Source organism: Rhodamnia argentea, chromosome 1, assembly GCF_020921035.1.
Source record: "Rhodamnia argentea isolate NSW1041297 chromosome 1, ASM2092103v1, whole genome shotgun sequence".
NCBI lineage: Eukaryota > Viridiplantae > Streptophyta > Magnoliopsida > Myrtales > Myrtaceae > Rhodamnia > Rhodamnia argentea.
Window position 1 is genome coordinate 5,394,192 of NC_063150.1, and position 18,285 is coordinate 5,412,476.

The 18,285-nt window shown below is 41.9% G+C and overlaps 1 protein-coding gene and 1 long non-coding RNA gene across 3 annotated transcripts; one reads left to right on the forward strand and one right to left on the reverse strand.

The window, feature by feature from the left end:
• Window positions 1-1,970: 1,970 nt before the first annotated feature.
• Window positions 1,971-2,340, forward strand: LOC115753373. Its single transcript, XR_004016863.1, has 2 exons — window positions 1,971-2,079; window positions 2,159-2,340. It is a non-coding gene; the product is annotated as an uncharacterized LOC115753373 (long non-coding RNA).
• A 2,556-nt stretch (window positions 2,341-4,896) lies between these two features.
• On the reverse strand, window positions 4,897-6,974 carry LOC115753367. Of its 2 annotated transcripts, none has more exons than XR_007196789.1 (2): window positions 5,073-6,356; window positions 4,897-5,030 (listed from the first exon to the last, which is right to left on the reverse strand). XR_007196789.1 is itself a non-coding variant. In XM_048271804.1 (2 exons), exon 2 carries the CDS (start codon window positions 6,342-6,344, stop codon window positions 5,190-5,192), a length of 1,155 nt encoding a protein of 384 aa, XP_048127761.1. In that variant the 5' UTR covers window positions 6,345-6,360; window positions 6,815-6,974; the 3' UTR covers window positions 4,897-5,189. The 2 variants fall into 2 exon arrangements, 1 of the variants encoding a protein (XP_048127761.1); XM_048271804.1 differs by adding an exon at window positions 6,815-6,974 and having other exon boundaries at window positions 4,897-6,360.
• Between the last annotated feature and the right edge of the window lie 11,311 nt (window positions 6,975-18,285).

Genomic DNA, 18,285 nt, shown 5'->3' on the forward strand with positions numbered 1-18,285 from the left:
AAGGCTTCCATGGGCAACACAACAATGATGTGGCGCCACAAGAGAAAATACCAAATACATATATATAGGATTTCAAATGCACGAGCTGCACTAGTTTTTGGACTTCGATTATAAATAATTATCCAAATTTTGAACGGGTTGGGGTTGGAAGTAGGGGTGTCAAAACTGCACCACAAACTGAACCAAAAATTGAATTGAACTGAACTGAACTGAAATTTCGTATATTTTCAGTTCAGTTCAGTTTTTGGTTCAGATAGCAAAAAAAACCAAAAAAAAATTTCCAGTTCAGATATTTTCAGTTCGGGTACAGTTCGATTCAATTAGTGAACCTGGATCCATGAAAAGCCCAAAACGACGATAGCAGCCCAAAAGTAAAATGACGATGGCTTCTGAAAAATCAATTTAGGTCTCTCGTCTCTCGTCTCTCGTCCGGTCGTCTTCGTCTCCAACGCGCACTTTCCAATCTCCATCGCACTCTACTCGTTCGAATCTCCATCATACTCTCTCTCGTTCGGACACACGTGCAAGAGGACGACGTCAGTTTGTCTCTGTATCTTGGTGTCGCAGGCAGGCGAACAGTGCTCAAGATCGTCGTTCTTGGTGACAGCGGGTGAGCTTCTAAGGTTTCCTTTGATTTCTCCGTTTCTTTTTGTCGCAGGGAAGGGGAATATTTCTTGTGTTGTTAATCTGTTCTTGTCTGGATAGTTGTTGATTTCTTCCCCACCACACCCAAATCTCTGGTGGGTCTAGGGTTTCTTCTGCACTTGCTGCTAGTTGCCCGGATCAATTCAGGGTCCGGATCTTCTCTCTCTCTCTGTGTTGTCATCTGGGATTTCCTTGGGGAGATTTGACCTAATTTTAATTTATACATATTTTGAGCAGCAGCGGAGAGGAACAGCGATATCCCCTCCCCCACGTCCTTGATAGGTTACGGTTAGGGTTTAGATCTGCTTAATTTCGATTTTGGAAACTTTGGGTCCTTTTTTTTTTTCGTGTGTGTGTGGGTGTAACTTGGGGTTGCTATATTTGGGAATTTTTGAAGTGCTTTTGATGACAATCTTGGGTTGTGGATGGAATCTAGGTCTTGGGTAAGCTGCATCTGCCCAACTCCAACTCCAAAAATCAGAGACTCTGGATCATGACAACGTAAGATTGAACCTCGGTTCCCGGGTTATTTTTGGGAATAAAATCTGATTTTCATTGATTTAATTTGGGCTGTGTGATGGTGAGGTGATTCGTCATTGTTGAGATTTGACTTTGGGATGGAACTGTGATTTATCTAAATTTTTTTAGGCAATTCGAGGTCGATACGATGTCAAATGCTGCTTGTGATACTCATGCTCATGTTCTTTCTACTGATCTAACGTGGTATCAGTGTCTAGAAGCTTTTGGCTTTGTCAAGGAAATAGAAATTCTCTCCTCTGAATTTTGAAAATTTCGTTTTGTTGGTCTGGTATTTTTCTGTTGACGAAACCTCTCTCCCCTGAGGAAATGTGAGCATCATCAGAAGTTCGTCTTCTCCTTGCTGATTGCATTGCTAATCTCCTTCGAGAATTGGCTTACCTAATCTATCGTGGTGTTAGATATAGGCAATTGGGTTTCCAGTGAATTGAGAATTGATTGCTTCATTTCGACATAGAGCTGAAAATGAGTTATTTGATCCACTTGATAATAACCTGATTGACGTGATTTTTCCTTTTTTTTGTTTTTTTGCCTTAGAGATCACTCTCACGTACCTGAATGGAAAATATTAGAATCTGCATATAGAGAGCAGCTGTCTCTACATGGTAGACATTCAGACCTGGGGTTCTTGGGTGCATAATCAGCTAAAGCTTGGTAAGACCACTTCTCATTATCATACAGGGGCAGCTTTGCTTTTCTCCTCTTATGCTGCACTTGATACCCATATTAGCCACACAAAAAAAAAAAAGATTACAACTGACAGAAGTAAACTGATATGGAAACTGATATTCTTTTATTGGTAGATGGATTCAACGAGTGAAGCTTCTAGCACAAATAAAAGGAGGTCGACGAGATCCGATGCGTGGGATCACTTTAAAGAGATAGATGATGGCCAAGGTAAAGCCGAATGTGTATATTGTGAGGCTTCTATTGTTTTTAAGCATGGGACAACTGCAATGCTTAACCATTTAAAGAGATGTAAGCAATATCCTTATGGGAACGTGGAGAAAAGGCAAAAAGATGCATCGGGTCAACTTGTTGGGTTAGGTAGTTCATCTGGTCCATGGAAATTCGACCAAGACATAAGTCAAAAAGACCTAGCCGCCATGTTCATTGTTGCTGAATTGCCTCTCAAGTTTGTAGAAAATGAGGCATTTCGGAAATTCGTGAGGGGAATCCAACCAAAGTTTTTAATCCCTTCAAGAAACACCTTGAGGCAAGCTTGTTATGACTTATTCTTGGAGCAAAGAAACAAGTTAAAAACATATTTTTCTGATACATCTCCAAGAGTATGTCTTACAACCGACACATGGACTTCGTGTCAAAACTTGAGTTATATTGCTGTGGAATTTTTATACCCTTCAATATTTCAATAGATATTGTAATTCTCATTATCATTGTGAATTTAATGCAGATTTGTCAACTGCGACCATGGAGCTTAACTCGATATTGATTTCTCTTGATGATTGATGACTAGGGTAATGACTATTAGCTTCTCTTTGCTATTCTAATTGCTTTTTTTGTTTTTGTGGTTATTGTGATTCTGAAAAGCCTTGACATGTCGGTTTTCCTTTTGCCCAGGTTATATAGTATTGCTAAATAGTTGACTATTTTTTTAGGTGGTCATTTTACTGTAAGCAAAACTTATTATAGTATTGCCCAGGTTATGTCTTGTATTGTCTTCTATTCTCCTATCATCTAAGTACGTGTTGATTGCATCTGCTCATATGAACTTTTCAATTTGTACAAGGTTTTATCTTGTCAAATCATGCGCTGATGCCTCTAGATTTCAGCTAGTATCTGAAGAAGTGGTAAAATGCACGAGTTGTGGAGGTTTCTTTGTCTTGTTATTCTCATCACTTCCATTATTTTATTGTTAACATATGTTAGTATTTCGCTCTGGATTGACAATTTTGATAGCTGTTCTTGGTTACTCTTTATTCTTACCTAAATTTTGATGAAGTTGTTACTGCATAGATTGGGGTGCTCAAGCCACTGTAAGCTGGTTACTATCAGAGGTCTTTGGAAGTCAGAGTGTATCAATTGTTGCCGAGGAAGATGTTCAAGCTCTTTCCGAGAGCGATTCAGCAGGGTTGCTAGCGGCCGTTGCTTGATGACCCTAGGGATCCTTCCACAGACTCTGGGATTTGTAATGGTTTTTGCAGTGACAGACTTTGAATCATTCTACTGTAAGCAAGACTTTGAATCATTCCCTGCCAAGGGCAGAAAACAAATGGTTTTTTAAACATAATTACGTGTGTTTTTTTTTCCTACAAGGCAATAGGGACAAAGGCAGAGCCAGATATTTTGTTCTTTTGATTATCTTGTTTTGTAAGGATTAAGAATTACTCTTGTCACATGTAGATCCTGAAACATTATAATCCTAGTTCCGGCTAAAGCCATGCCCATTATCATCTGGTGACATGCAGTGCCGCTTTTGTTTTTCCCATAAGAAAGCTCATTTATCATAATGTGACGTGCACGAAGCAAGAGAAGTTTTTTGTCGATGATGTTAAATCCGTCGCAGGATGATAGTCCCGACATATTAATATTCAAAATTTTCTTGCAAAATAATGTTGGATTTTTCGGAAAGGCTAGCCATATGAGATGAAAAAAATATATTAATATTCAGTAATTAATTAATAACTCTGCATTATTCACTTGGATTTTAATAGCAAAAAGGTTGTTGAGGGTTAGCTATGGAGCAAGAGCAAAAATACAAATAAATAAAAAATAAATAAAAAACAGAACCGAAAACCGAACCGAACCGAACTGAACCAAACTGAGTTTTTCAATTCGGTTCGGTTCAGTTCGGATGGACTTCGGTTCAGTTCAGGCATATTCCTTAATGGTTCAGTTCAGTTCAGTTATTCAAATAACTGAACTGAACTGAACCATTGACACCCCTAGTTGGAAGTGAGTCCAAGCAGGAGAAGTTCTCAAGAAAAGATTCCGAAGCTTTTAATTTTGAAGAGGGGCACAACATCACGAATCGATGAAGCTCACGAGAATCCAACAAAACTCCACTCCCATCTTCGCTCATTCAATTCCTGTTTTGTATCGTTCTGCGTGTGTGGCGCGGTCATTCGAAGCGCACATGCTGTTTGGCAGCGTTTTTAGGGTCAACGGAAGTGCAATTAATTTTTTTTTTTCTGTCGGAACAAAATCGAATTATAAACAATCTTAGGTATATTCTATTAAGGCATGTACACAAAATCGATATGATAAGTAATCCCCTGATCGTGTTCGCTATCTTTTTGGCTAAGACCGCAACTACCGAGTAGTTCACCCACTTTGCTAATGCCTAGTTAGGAGCACTTTGTCAGTTACAACATCGAAGGATAATGCCATTAGAAAAGGGCTTCCAATTTGCTCCACGTGTCATCAATTTCAGTGTACCTCACCCCCATCACCAATTCACCATCTGCTGTGGAATCGATCAATGACAAAAGATTCTTTCCGATCATCGCAGCATCTTTTCCTTCAAATTGAGTAGCAATTGACAGCACAGGACCACAGCAGAGAGACATTGGTGCATCTCAATTAAAGCTAATTCTTGTAGGAATTGGAAGAGCAAATCAAATTGGACAACGTAGCTCGCAGGGCAGAAGCTGTCGAGATGAATCATTCTCTCTCCCCCGGTATCCTTCCATCAACTTCTACTAATGGAATCTTAATTATTCTACCAAGTATGGGGAGAGTAAAAAAGCTGAATAGAACAAGGCGGTCTTAAATCTCATTCTCAGCTCATAAGAATGCCAATGATCTCCACTCCAATCGGAGCTTCATATGAATGACACAGAAAAAATAAAAATAAAAAACACATTTTTACAGATGAATCGTCTTGACTCCCCGCCCATGAGTCCCAACAATGGTGCACTACTAAAAACATCCCAGAACAAATTCAACCAACAAAAGAGGCGAGAAGTCATTGGGGCTTACTAGTGAGTGGAAATGTGAAAGGATCTTCTCTCGGGGAGAGGGTGGCACTGAAGGTGCTTCAAGAATCAGAAGATGTCAAGGATCTCCACGATGAAGTTGTTGCAGAGAGGGCAGTTGCCCCTGCTCACCCAGAGCTCTCTTGAACACAGCCTGCAAAACGTGTGCCCACATGGGATGAACGCCGCTCCTTTGTGCCTCACCATGCACACGCAGCAATAACTCTGCTCGCCGCTGGCCCCGCCCTCCACCTTCTCCTCCTGGCCGTCTCCCTCGGCATACCCCGTCCCCGGCAACCCGACTTGCCCATCCGTCTCCTCCAATAGATCCATCAGCGACGTCCTCGCCGGCTGCGCTGCTGCTGCCTCTGCCCGGGAGGCCTCAGCTTCTGCAGCCACCTGAGCCGCCGCCGCTTCCCTTGCTGACAACTGCCTCTCCTCTGCCAGGGCCGCAGACAGGCGGCGGGTCCGCTCGGGCGCCGGCTCCTCTGTGAATGGTAGAGCTGGGCTGATCTGGCTGGCATTGCGTTCTCCGCTCGTTGGTGCGCTCTCGGACCGAGTCAAAGGCAGTGCTGAGTCTCTCCGCAGCGGGGTGAACCTCGCCGAATTGTGGCCTGAGATTCGCTGCCGGAGACTCTGCGCAGGCGAATTGCCACGCGACGACTCATCTGACCGAGTCGGCTCAGTCGAAATTGGCACGAGAGATCCGAAGCGAGTCGAGCTCCTGCGAGGCTGCGCATTTGTCGGGACAGAGTTCTCCGCTGTCAGGCTCTCCGAGCGAGATGCTTCCTGAGTCGACTCATCGGTGATCGGCGCGGCGAACTGAATGGAATCGCTCCTCGGAATCCGCGACGGCGACGTCCAATTACTGACGATGACGTCCGAATCCGGGACCGGGACAGTCGACGGCCAGGCGGCACCGGCACGCCGTAGCCGGAGCTTGCCCTTGAGAGACTTCCAGCTCTTCCTGTCCCTGCTGATGTTGTTGCGGCCAGCTGCGTTCAGCTCGTCGTTGCGGATGATATCCAGCAGAGTCCGGCTCGCGTGAGGCGAGCCGGTGGGCGAGGCCAACGGCGGCGACCGCAGCTTCTCCCCGCGGAGGAGGGAGCGCGTCGTCAGGACGGTTAGATCCCCGCCGCGCCGCCCGCCGACGGCAGCTCCGACGTCGTCGTCCTTGACACTGAGGAAGTCGCGGAGGTTTGGCGACGCCTCCACTGCCGACATTTTCGCCGCACCCTGCCTTCAAAACAAATCAATATGGCAGACCGCGTTTGATTCTGATGAGACACGGATAGAAATTTCACCCGGCGATAATCTATCGAAGCACGAATTTTGAGGAAGTCCACGCGAAACGTGAGTCCTGAGGAGTAAGGAGGAACATACAATCCAACCCAAAAAAGAAAAAAATCTCGGAAAATGCGAGGCTTCGCGTAAGCCGAGAACCATGCGAAGCTTCCGGCTTGGTTTTCCGCGAAAATCGAAGGGCGACGAGGCGCAGAAATTTCTCGGGAAAACCGAGCTCCGAGGAAACCGCAGGATTTAATCCCAAAATGAATAAAAACAAGAATAAAACTCGAAAAGAAACGGGCACAGATCTCAACACCACGGAAAGAACCCATTGAATTGCACCCAAAGCAGGACACAAAAACATCAATCAAATCGAGCCTAGCGACCGAAAATGGCGCATCGGATACCTGACGGTGCGGCTGCGTGTGTCGGGTGATAATTGCAGGCCGGGGACCAGCGACACAGAGAGAGATCCGACGGTTGCAGAGAGCTTTTTGAATCGTCGAATTTATGGGCGATTCTGATAAGTCTGATGACGCTGACGACGACGACGAAGAAGAAGGAAGTGGAAAAAGCGGACGAGGGGACGAGAGACGAGACAACTTTTGTATCCTGATCACCGTGTAGCCGAAAACTCGAAAAAGTGGTTAGAAAAAAAAGCGAAATGCTGTGTAGAGAGAGAGAGGATAGAGGAGAGAGAAAGCTTTACGGAGTTTTTTAGTGGTGATGAGGAAATGGATGGGGTCACTCTGGTCGGCTCCTTTGGTTCTTTTCTGCGTCAATGGCGTTTTACTGCTAGGGGGCGGAGGATGGAGAAGGACGACGACGGCGAACGGTGAGAGACGTAGAGAGAGAGAGAGAGAGAGGTGGGGGAGCGAGATTCACGGGATCGTGCATCCCGATAACGGCTTCCTTTCCCTCGTTCAAATAATTTCCCTTTTACCAAAAATAATAATAATAATAACATTGATGTAATTTTGGTCAAAACATTGATATACATTGCTCGTAACTTATCCATTGTTGGCCATGCCAGGTATGGACGAAGTGATCTTTTTGGTAGAGGGCCATTCGCCGTCCGGAGGTGTCCGGCTCGCTCGGGTCGCCTCGCTCGTGATCTCGGCCTTAGCATGCGCTCCGATGAAATCAAGATGCGTTGTGGATTCGCGGCCCCGTTCTGACGGGGCCTACTTTTCGGTGACTCGGCGAATGCGTCCAAATTGGGGTAGAGTGAATTGTCATGATTTTTCCTTCTTCTTTTTTTGGTCCCATGCCATGATTTTCCAATTTCTACATAGAAACAACTGTAGAGTGAGTAATAGTAGACCATGATCATTTATTGGTTCGACAGTTAGGCAGGCTTTGGTACTCTTTGAGAAGTCAAATGAAAAGGGGGACCTCCAAAATAAAGCAATGTCCGCATCAATTCCTCTGGTCATGACATTTATTTCGAAAAGTTTTAAATAAAATCCTAAAGTGTTATTATTTTTTTGTAATAATAGCATAAAATACACATTATTTTAAATAAGGGCCTGAAGTGCTTTCTTTATTTCAAAATTTTTATTTTTTGTATTTTTCCTCTTCCTTCCCCGACCATCATTGGCCTCGGGCAAGGGTGGGCGAGGGCGAGGGCTGCCCTCACCGGCATCGGGAGAGGCCGGCTAAGTCCGGCGACGGGCGGGGGAGGAAAGAGGGAAAAGAAAAGGAAAAAATATCATAATAATAAATGACGAATATGCCCTTGGTCGGGCCTTTCTTTGAAATAAAGTATGCATTTCACGCTTTTATTTGAAACAAGATTCACTTTATGCATTTATTTGAGAAAACGGTGGCATTTCGGAGCCTTATTTGAAATTTTCCCAATTTATTTCTTCATTTTGTTACCAAAATAACGGAGGACTCGCCGCCCAGAATGCTAACCAATCCCACTAAAATAAAATTTTTCCCATAGGTAGATTCGGTGGGCGGAAATTCAAGATAGTTCCACGTCACCCATTATTTTAATTTATCCCGAATCGGGTCGGGTCAGCGATGACCCCACGAGCATATTTATCCCCAAATTCACGATCTATTAAATACAAATTCGAAATGCCCTCTTGGACCCCATCGCATATTGATTAGTCGCGCAAATTACGTTTCCGCCAGCTTGTATCTTCGTAAATGCTTCATTTCCTACCGAAATGAATCGCGCCAAAAGATCTCAGAAAATGGAAATTGCTTCCGTACCCGTTGCGTCGTGCAGGAATTGGTGATCAGTAGATGATCAGCTCAGCTCGACCGGCTCGTTATCGCCTTTTCTTTTTTGAACTAAGGCTCGGGTTCGCGTCCTCGAGGGAGGTTGGCCACCTAAGGTCGGGCATGCCCCGCCACCGGGATCTCGTGTACACGTATATCGATTTTCGAAGATCACGCCATTTGCTCTTTTATGATTTGATGGAGTGCGAAGGAACAGTCCGTGTAGATACTATCACGTGCAATTCTCTCTTGATCGTCACCGGGAGCACAAACTCCGTTTAACTGTTTGTGCGTGCGTGGACGACAGAGGATTATCACGCTTCGTGGGAAGTGGGATGCCCGAAGGTTCTTAGACGCTCGAATTATTAGAAAAACATAATTAAATTACACAAATCGTTTTGATAAATTTTGATAATAACGGTATAATTCTCTACAAATCCCCCGATTTAACGCCAAATTCCAATCCCCCCACGATTTTTTCCTGTCAAAGAATAAATCATAACTATTACTCTAGTTCTAAATTTCCCTATGTGTCCAAAAATTACAACTAGTTTCTTCAAAATTGTTACCGCCACGGCGAATTAGAGGCTCATTATTCAAAACCCGCACCTTCCTTGATACATTTACCTTCGTATGGAACAACAACAGCCTATTGAGATTGACAATATTGAATGAATTAGTGAAGATTTTTAGACGCGTGGAATTAAGATTTTGTATTACAATGAAAGTTGAGAATTTTTATTTATTTTTAAATAAAAAAAGTTCGGGACTGAATGAAGATTTGACTTACAAATGAGATTTGTTTAGGGAATCGGCCGCAACAATAACTTAACTTGGCCCAATGAGATCGATGACATCCTTGTGTTTTCCTCTTGTTTGTTGTCTTGTGAGGCAAAACGTGACGAGGGCACACCATTGGTGGGTCAAACCTTATTCTTAGGTTTGAATTAGTTCCTGAAAAAAGCTACTAAAATAAGGGGCATTGCAACGCAAACGGTCAAGTTCGATGAAGTTGTCCATCCGACAAAAGATTCGAACTGACAAATCTTTGCCAAGTGGGTGCTAATGCCTCTGTGTCATGGACGTGGTTAGGTACAGTTGTTTAGCACTTAGACAGATTCCTAATGATCTCTTTTCATTTGGCGACGAGACTTAGAATTTCTTGTCCTGTCATAAGGACGTGGGTGCGGTTGTCTAGATAACGTGGGAGAACGCCTGGCGTTTCGGTTAAATTATTCGGACCCTCCACCATGTTTTGTTGACAAATAGGATGATGAATGAGCCCCTCGGCTCTTAGAATTAGGCAAGAACGAGCCCCCAAATTTTGGAAATGCGCATGATGTTGTGACCCGCCATGCGACGAGGTAATGCACGAATTGTCCCTTGTCCTTCACATTGAAGCATGGTCACGACCGTCAATATGCTCATGCACATGTTTGATCCTTGCAGTCACATGTAAGTATTGAACAATTTATGTACGCATTTCGAGCCAAAGTCAACATAATAGCCTACTTCGTCGGAGTTATATGTGTAAATCATCCAAAATTGAAAGTTCATAGGCGAAAAATTTAGTAGAGGCGTTTGTCATTCAATCGAATTTCCCACGAGCACTCCAAGTCGAATCTTCCGCCGGTGTTGTGTGCTCCAACCGGCAATGAGGCGTCGATTGAACTGCCTTTTACCATAGTATGATGTTGATTATGGATGATCTCTGCAGGACATGGGCCTGATGGTGAAACAAATAGGCCCATACTAACAACAGCCCAATGGGCCTGGATATTCTACCTGGTTTCTCGAGCCCAAGGCCACAAATCTCGTGATGTTGCCTTACAAAGAGAGGAGAAGAGGGAGTACCTGTTCTGAAATGACCCACCCCCGAGGATCGCCAGGCATAGTCCTGAACAATGTATGGAGAATGCAATCGAATTAGCCAGGCGAGTATGTAGGGACCAAATCTAGCATCATAATAAGACTTGAACGACCAAACCGCAAAGTAGTTGAAATTATTTACTCGCCTAGACGATGAGAAAATATTAGGTGGTATAAGAGTACCACTTAATCGCTGATGTGATGACTATTTATTAAACTAATTACAAATTGACACGTGTACATCCATATGGAATCGGAAAAAGAAAATTAAAAAAACTGCCCAAACCAATACCTTTCTCTCTTCTTTCTCTTCCAGCCGCAGCTCTCCCTCCGAGCCTCCTTTCGTTATCGCCACAGGCAAAGTCACCGGATGACATTGTGGCACGTCCAAGCCGAGCCACCCCTTCGTCATCCTTGCTCGTCCATGGTCATAGGGGGTGGATAGGACACGAAGGTCGGGCATCGCACAATAGTTAAATTTCGTCTACTCTGTCACCCCTTATCTCAATGGCTTTGAGCTTGAGCCGTTGTGGCAAGTCCATGGTCGTCGGCAACAATCTTAGCAGCTTTGCTACTAGGTGTGACGATCAAGGCGAGACGGTGGGCTCAATATGATGGTCGTGGTGGTTTGGGTGGTAGAAACGGCCAAACTGGATACTTTGTGGATGGCTGAGCCGACCGGTGGCTATGTACGGAGCATGATGAGAGAGAAAAATAAGAGTTCTGTTGTTTTTTTTTTTTTAATTCCAACTTAATGTCCGAATGACAAGCTGTGATTAAAAAACAGTAAATAAGTGCCCACCAAGTTAGCTGCTCTTTCGACCAAAAAAAAAAAAAAAGTTAGCTGCTCATGCGGTGTACCAAAGGCTCCATTTATTTCACGTAAATTTTTTTTTTAAGAACATTTTCCTCAATTTTTCACATTTGAAGGGCAGAAAATATATGGTCGAGAAAAATATTTTCCGTTCAACGGAAAATTTCGCTCTAAAACTGAGATTTTCCTCGTCTTCCCTTCATAATCTCTTTCACACTTCCTTTATTTATAATTATTCTTTTACTTTGTTTTCCTTCTACCTCGTTCTTCCGGACCGCCACTCCGTCCTCCTTCCTCCGGCCGTCCTGCGATGGCCATGACTCGGTCTCGGCGATCTTGGGCTCCCCGAGGCCGGCGAGCCATGAGCTCGCAGGTCCAAGCGAGCCCCGAGCTCATCAGAAAAAAAGAAGAAGAAAAAATTAATAAAAAATAGATATAAATAAATAATTAAAAATTCCAATTCTTTTAAAAAGGAAAAATAAAATTATTAAAAGGAGTTCACAGATAAATATGATTTTTCATACCAAATGACGAAAAATATTTTTTGGGTCTTTTTCATAGTTTAGCCAAACATTGAAAAACATTGTCATTTTCTGAAAAATAACTTTTCCAAAAACATTTTTCGAAAGCGTCACATTTTTGGCAAAGCAAACAGAGCCGAAAACACTAAATATTTTCTTCTTAGATGATGTGTTGATTGCCAACTTGTGCCCAATTCCCTAGGCCAAGGGATCAAGGAAGACAATTATCATACCAATAATCCAGTATATTGTAAAAAGTCTTAAGAGAGATTTACTACTATATAGCTATGTCTTCCATGATTCGATTCTAATTACTAAGTTAGGTAAATTCCACCAAAAAGAAAACATTTTTTTTCACCCTTTTATATACGGGTAGATTTCACAAGGAAAACATAATATTCCATATTAAACGATTTTGGTTTATTGTCCAAGTTTTGATATTAGTGATCTCATTTAGGGGTGACCAAATTGGACCGGGCCGAAACTAGATCGGACCGGCCAAGTTGGTTCGGTCCTTGAGGGGGACGATTCGGTCTCCGGTTTCATAGTGGATGGGATCGGATCGGATTGCTCGGGCCGGACTACCCGATGTATATATACACACAATTATAAAAAAAAAAAATAGAAACCTCCGAAGAGCTAGTTGACCTAATTTCCTCATTTTCTACTCAACACTCACTCCTCTCTTCTAGCTCGACGCTTGCGTTTCGCCTTCACAATACGACTTTGCTCGGCGCTTGCTCCTCTCGCTTTCGCCTTTCCGCTCGCTCCTCTCGCAATACCTCCTCTCGCTCATCCGCGTCATCACTCTTCTTGCGTTTCGAAGAGAATGATACAGGAGCACAATCATGTTTCAGTTATTATAATTGTTTTTCTTTCTAATTTAGTCTTTTCTCATTATTTTAAGATTATAAGCACTCATGTGATGGTTGTACAATTGTCACATGTATATTTTTATTAGGTTGAATGATTGAAATTGAAAGTTGTTAGTCTAGATCTAAGGGTTAGATTTCTATAAGCAGATAGTGTTAGTGGTCCCACTAGGATCGGACCGGACCGCTGGTCCCACTCCGGCCCCGTCCTCGGTCCAAAAAATTTGGAGACCGGGACTACGGTCCGGTCCTCGGTTCCATATTGAGACCTGATTGGCCCGGACCATGCACATTCCTAATCTTATTGCGCTTGTCAATAAGGCCTTATCAAGCCTTATCAATTAACATTACACAAACGAAGTCAATTGTAGAAACCAATACAGTCATATTCGCTCTTCATGTACAAATTCGGGACTCGGTGATCCCAGATCAGTCAGTTCGGATCACGAAACCCTTTTCTGTTGGGTAAGACCTGTAAATTCTACGTCTATTCACACGAAGGGGAAGTCATGTGCAATTTTACCATCCGACATTGCTCGACCCGCATTGACTGGGGCAATCAATTGTTTTTTAACCGCGTTCGAGTCACGTACTGTGGTTTCTGTCAATAAGGAGAAATGGCCTTTTCACCTCGGACAAAAGAAATGTTGACTTTTTTCTTTTTCCCCTTCTTTTTCGTGGCTAAAACAAAGAAATGTTGACTTTTTATTAAAGGTTAAGTTAGGCGTGGTCCATTGTCGAGTCTCCATTCAAGCTTTAGGCCGTTTTATTTATTAAAAAAAATTAAGAAATAGGCCGGATATATATGCAAGGGCTAACACTATTGGAAACTATTTGTCACCCGCACAAGGCAAAAGAGAAATTACAAAAATTAAAACCGTAATATGAGTATTTAAGTACAACAAAAGTGTCATAATTTTTGTACGATACTTGTTTGAGGGTCACAATTTTTTTTTTCCATTTTCCCAAATATAACTTAGCGCGACACGCTTACTTCGTATTCCACGCTCATGGTCACAATTTCCTCGTAATTTACTCGATCAATGAAAGTTATAATGCTTTACGACCCACAAGATACCAGCAAGTTACAAGCGATGATATGACAAATCAATTTTGGGGTTTTTTTTCCAAATTATTATTTTTTTAAATATTTACACAAATATTTTTTAAAAATAAATATTTACACATTTGGGCCTCGCTCGGCGGTTGGGGTCTTGAGCGAGGCTCGCTCAGCGATTGGGCTGCCGAGCAAGGCCCATACCGAGCCTTTTTTTTAATTTTTCATTTTTTTAAATTATTGATACTTATAATATTATAATTTTTTTTCTTGTGAAGCTTATATTTATAATATAATTAGCAATAATTAATGTAAAAATTTATTAAGATCTATAATTAATAAATAATGTTGTAATTATGTAATTAATTTAAAATATTCATAAAATAAAATTGGTAAGATATATAAAAAAAATATGAGATTTCATGATACATTCATCTATTGGAGAGGTAGAAACCCAACCGGAAGGCGAAACGGTGATTTGCCAAGAACCGGCGGATCGGGTCGACGACATCAGATCGGGCTCAAATTCGGTCGATTGAAGCGAAACGGCGTCCTAATCAATATTTACTGCCATTGGCGGTGAAGAACGATGGATTTTTGCGATTTAGGATCGTCTAGATGAGTTTTTCTATTTTTTTAGTATTTTCGGGATTTATTAAAGAGGAAAATTCTCAAAATTCAATAATAATCATCGTCTTCAAAACTGTTATAATAACACCTTTGATAGGGTGTTAACCCTAAACCTAGCCCTAGTAGGATTTTAAATATCAAAATCCAAAATAACAAACATTTCTCTTTAATAAATCCCGAAAATATTAAAAAAAAAGAAAAACACATCTAGACAATCCCGAATCGCAAAAATCCATCGTTTGTCACCACCAACGACAGTAAATATTGATTAGAATGCCGTTTCGCTTCAACCGACCGAATTTGACCCCGATCTGATGTCGTCGACCCGATCCGCCGGTTCTTAACACATCACTGTTTCGCCTTTCGATTGGGTTTCTGCCTCTCCAATAGATGAATATATAATGACAATCTCATTTTTTTCATATATCTTACCAATTTTATTTTATGAATATTTTAAATTAATTACATAATTACAACATTATTTATTATTTATAGATCTTAATAAATTTTTACACTAATTATCAATAATTAAAAAAAATACGAAATTAAAAAAAGGCCCGATATGGGCCTTGCTTGGAGATGGGGTTGCCGAGCAAGAGGTGCTCGGCCTAACCCCTCGCTCGGCACCCCAACCGCCGAGCGAGGCCCAAATGTGTAAATATTTATTTTTAAAAAAATTAATTTGGGAAAAAACCCTCAATTTTGTGGGACTTATGTTCTTTTTCTCTTTTGCTTCGATCGAATTTTTTTTTATTTTTTTATTTTGGTTTGTTCTATCTCTAACTCTCATCTCTCGGACATTTGCTCTGCCTTTTTGCAGTACGCGGGAGTCGAACCCCGTACCTAAGCTATGATATTAGCGTTTCCACTCCTCTCCCGGTCGTTAGCAGGGCCGCATGCCTGTTGGCACCAGGAAAAACTTATAAGTACGGCTAAAAGAAGAAAAATAAAATAAGAATGGAGTATATTTGATAATTATAATAAGAAAAGCCCAATTTTATTGGACCAATTCGGAGGAGCCCTGAACGGATCGTCTTCTTCTTCCATGCCCAAGCCCACTCCGATTTCGCAGAAGCAGAGGTCGCATAGTCTCCCTTCCCCCTTCGAACGAGAAACCAAAAAAAAAAAAAAAGGCACCAAAAAAAACCTAAAAAAAATTTGAATTCGCGGAAGAGAAATCATATTTGTTCTTCAACAGAGTCGAAGCTCTCTTGCCGGAGATTCGCGCTTCATTCTCATGGTCTGCATTCGCGAAGATTTTCTGGATTCTAGGGCAAATTCGGTGTTGTTGTTTTGAAGGCGAAGGTCCCCTGATTGGAAACCCTAGGAGAGAGAGAGAGACAGAGCTCGTGCGCGCGCGAGAGACAGAGCTCGTGCGGGAAGTCGGGAAAGGCCCACTAAGCCTCTGGTTGTCGTGCCCTAGCTCCCAATTTGGCGATTCCTCACCCAATTCAGGTGATTGTCTAATTTTTTGGAAACCCTAGAGTTCGCGAATTTCGTGCAAGTGCGGGGGCTGAGCTCTGGCGTTGCGTTGGAGTATGGTTCTGTGGGGAATCATCGTAAACTGCCCTAGGCGTTGTTGTCGTTCCGTGCATTTGGGTTGAATGCTCTAGGATTCAGCTTTTGCGGCGTTGTTTATGAGCATTCTGCAATGTTCCGCATACGAATGTTGGAATAGGGGGTGACACTGTGAGGGAAGCTTTCTGGGGTTCGCATTCACCCTAGGCTCTGGCATAGAGCTGTTGGAGGCAACTAATAGTGGTTACGTGTGCAAGTTTTGATGACAGGGCTGGAGTTAGACAATGTTGAATGTGGGCGCGCCAAATGGGTCTGTTGTTTTAGCATTCTCGCTGGGCTCTGATTCTATCTAAACTTTACGTTCGTCTATGGACTTAAGATGAATTTGACAGCTCTCTCCATACTAATGAAGCTTTGGATACTATGTTATTGCTTTAGGTTACAGGCTTGCATGAGCATTAGTAGTTGTATCCTGGTGAATAGCAGGTCATCCGTTGTGTAGCATAATGAAAGACAGATTAAAGAAAGTAATTCCACATTTCTGTGGAGCTTTCTGTATGTAAATTAACCAAGGGGTGATTGTGATAGGAATGGAACAGTGCCTACTTTTCGTTGAATGAAGGAAGAAAACAAGCAGTTCTTGTGTTTTGATTGCAGATAACTGCAACTGCTTTAGTCACTACATTTACCCATAAGACGGGCTTGCATCTTTACTGCCTTCTGTGTATTCTGTATTGGAATTTATTTCCTCCCTACTGCTGCAAATTTTCTAGAGGTTCTTCACATTTATGTGGAGTGTGGAGACTTTTCTCTGCTAGTATATGGGGGGCATCCTGGTTGGCAATAGGTTTACAACAAATTTTAGACTCGAACCTTTGTCTCTGACTCAATGCTAGACTGGTTTAGGGGTATCCTCTGGGGCGGTGTTCGTGTTATAATTTCCGATGTGATGTAGTCTTGATGGATGGTGAACTGCAAGTAAAGGTAAAGATCCTTTATGAAAGGACATTTTGCTCTCAAAGTTCTTGATAGTTTGTTCCCCTCTTGGCCAACAAGTTCTTAATAGGTTGAAAGTAGAGCTTATGAGTATAAATATCTATAGAAGAAGCTCTTTTGTTTAAAAGAATCAAGAGTAGGTTGTCCCTAATCGAAATAAAAACAAATCATGAAGTGGAAATGTAGGTACTGTGGTCGAGGGATAATTCATTGTAGGATGAAAGAGAAACTCATTGAAGTTTTCTTGATAAGAGAAAGCTATCTGTGCTTTAGGAAAAGCATTGTGGAATTTTTATGAGGCCTGATTATGCTTTGGGAATTGAGAATTGGGGAACCATGGATGGGCATTGCATTATGGATATGAAATGAGTGCAATCGACTTGAGATGAGGATGCTTGATGGATGTGTGGCAGCCGGAAACATTACTACTGTATTGAGAAAGTTCATTTGGCCTTTTCAAGAGTAATACGATATGATCCTCATCTCAGATGGAAAGACTTAAATGCAAGTTAGGAGGTATCATGTCTGGTGGAATACTTGCTTGAGAAATAGCACAAGGTTTGAGGATAAGATGAGGTTATATATTTCTCTACACATCCGCGGAGTTTCAAGAGTAGTTTTGTGATTCTTTTTTACCTTTTTCTCTTTGTGAAGTTCAGCAGAATTTCATGCATATATTCTGCGAATAGACTGAATTACCCAGGACAAGGACAGCCTTGAACTCTTTGGTTTCCCGCAGATATATTGAAGTGTAAACGAAAGGACAAGATGGGGGGAAATGCAGTAAAGGCATAGAGATGTGAAATAATGACATTATAAAATGACAAGATATGATTGTCGTGGGCCTATATCTAGGGAGGAAAGTTGAAACAAGGTAGAGACTTTGTCGAAGAACCTTGAGTATCCTTTAGAAGACTTGTTAGTAGATGAGGTGTAATAGCATAATTGGGGCTCAGTGTAGCTGGGGTTGACTGAATGTAGAGGCAAAGTGCCCTCCCCACATAAAAAAAAGGAAAACACAAAAAAAAAAAAAGGGAAAAGAAAAACCAAAACCAAAACCAAAACCAAAGAAAGAGATTAAGCAAAGTTAGTTAGAAATCATTTGTGTCGCTTGTACCTTCGAGTTTGTTGGAAGCATCTTATTAGATTTTCCAGTTTACCCTATTAAGTTAAAGTAGCTCAGAAGGTCTATTCGAATTTTCTCTTTCCTCCAGTATGATTCAATACAGGATATTAATGTAGACAGCAATTGGATTTCCTTTTCTTTTCTTTTCAGATGGTTTACTGACATTTCATTTTTCTATTGCCTTCAAATCTATTTTAGATTTCTGCATTGGTCAGAAGGAAAGGCTGTTGGAGGTAGATACTA

Bases quoted from the DNA above. Each gene is read 5' to 3' on its own strand.
- LOC115753367 (XM_048271804.1), bottom strand. From the start codon at position 6,344: ATGTCGGCAGTGGAGGCGTCGCCAAACCTCCGCGACTTCCTCAGTGTC.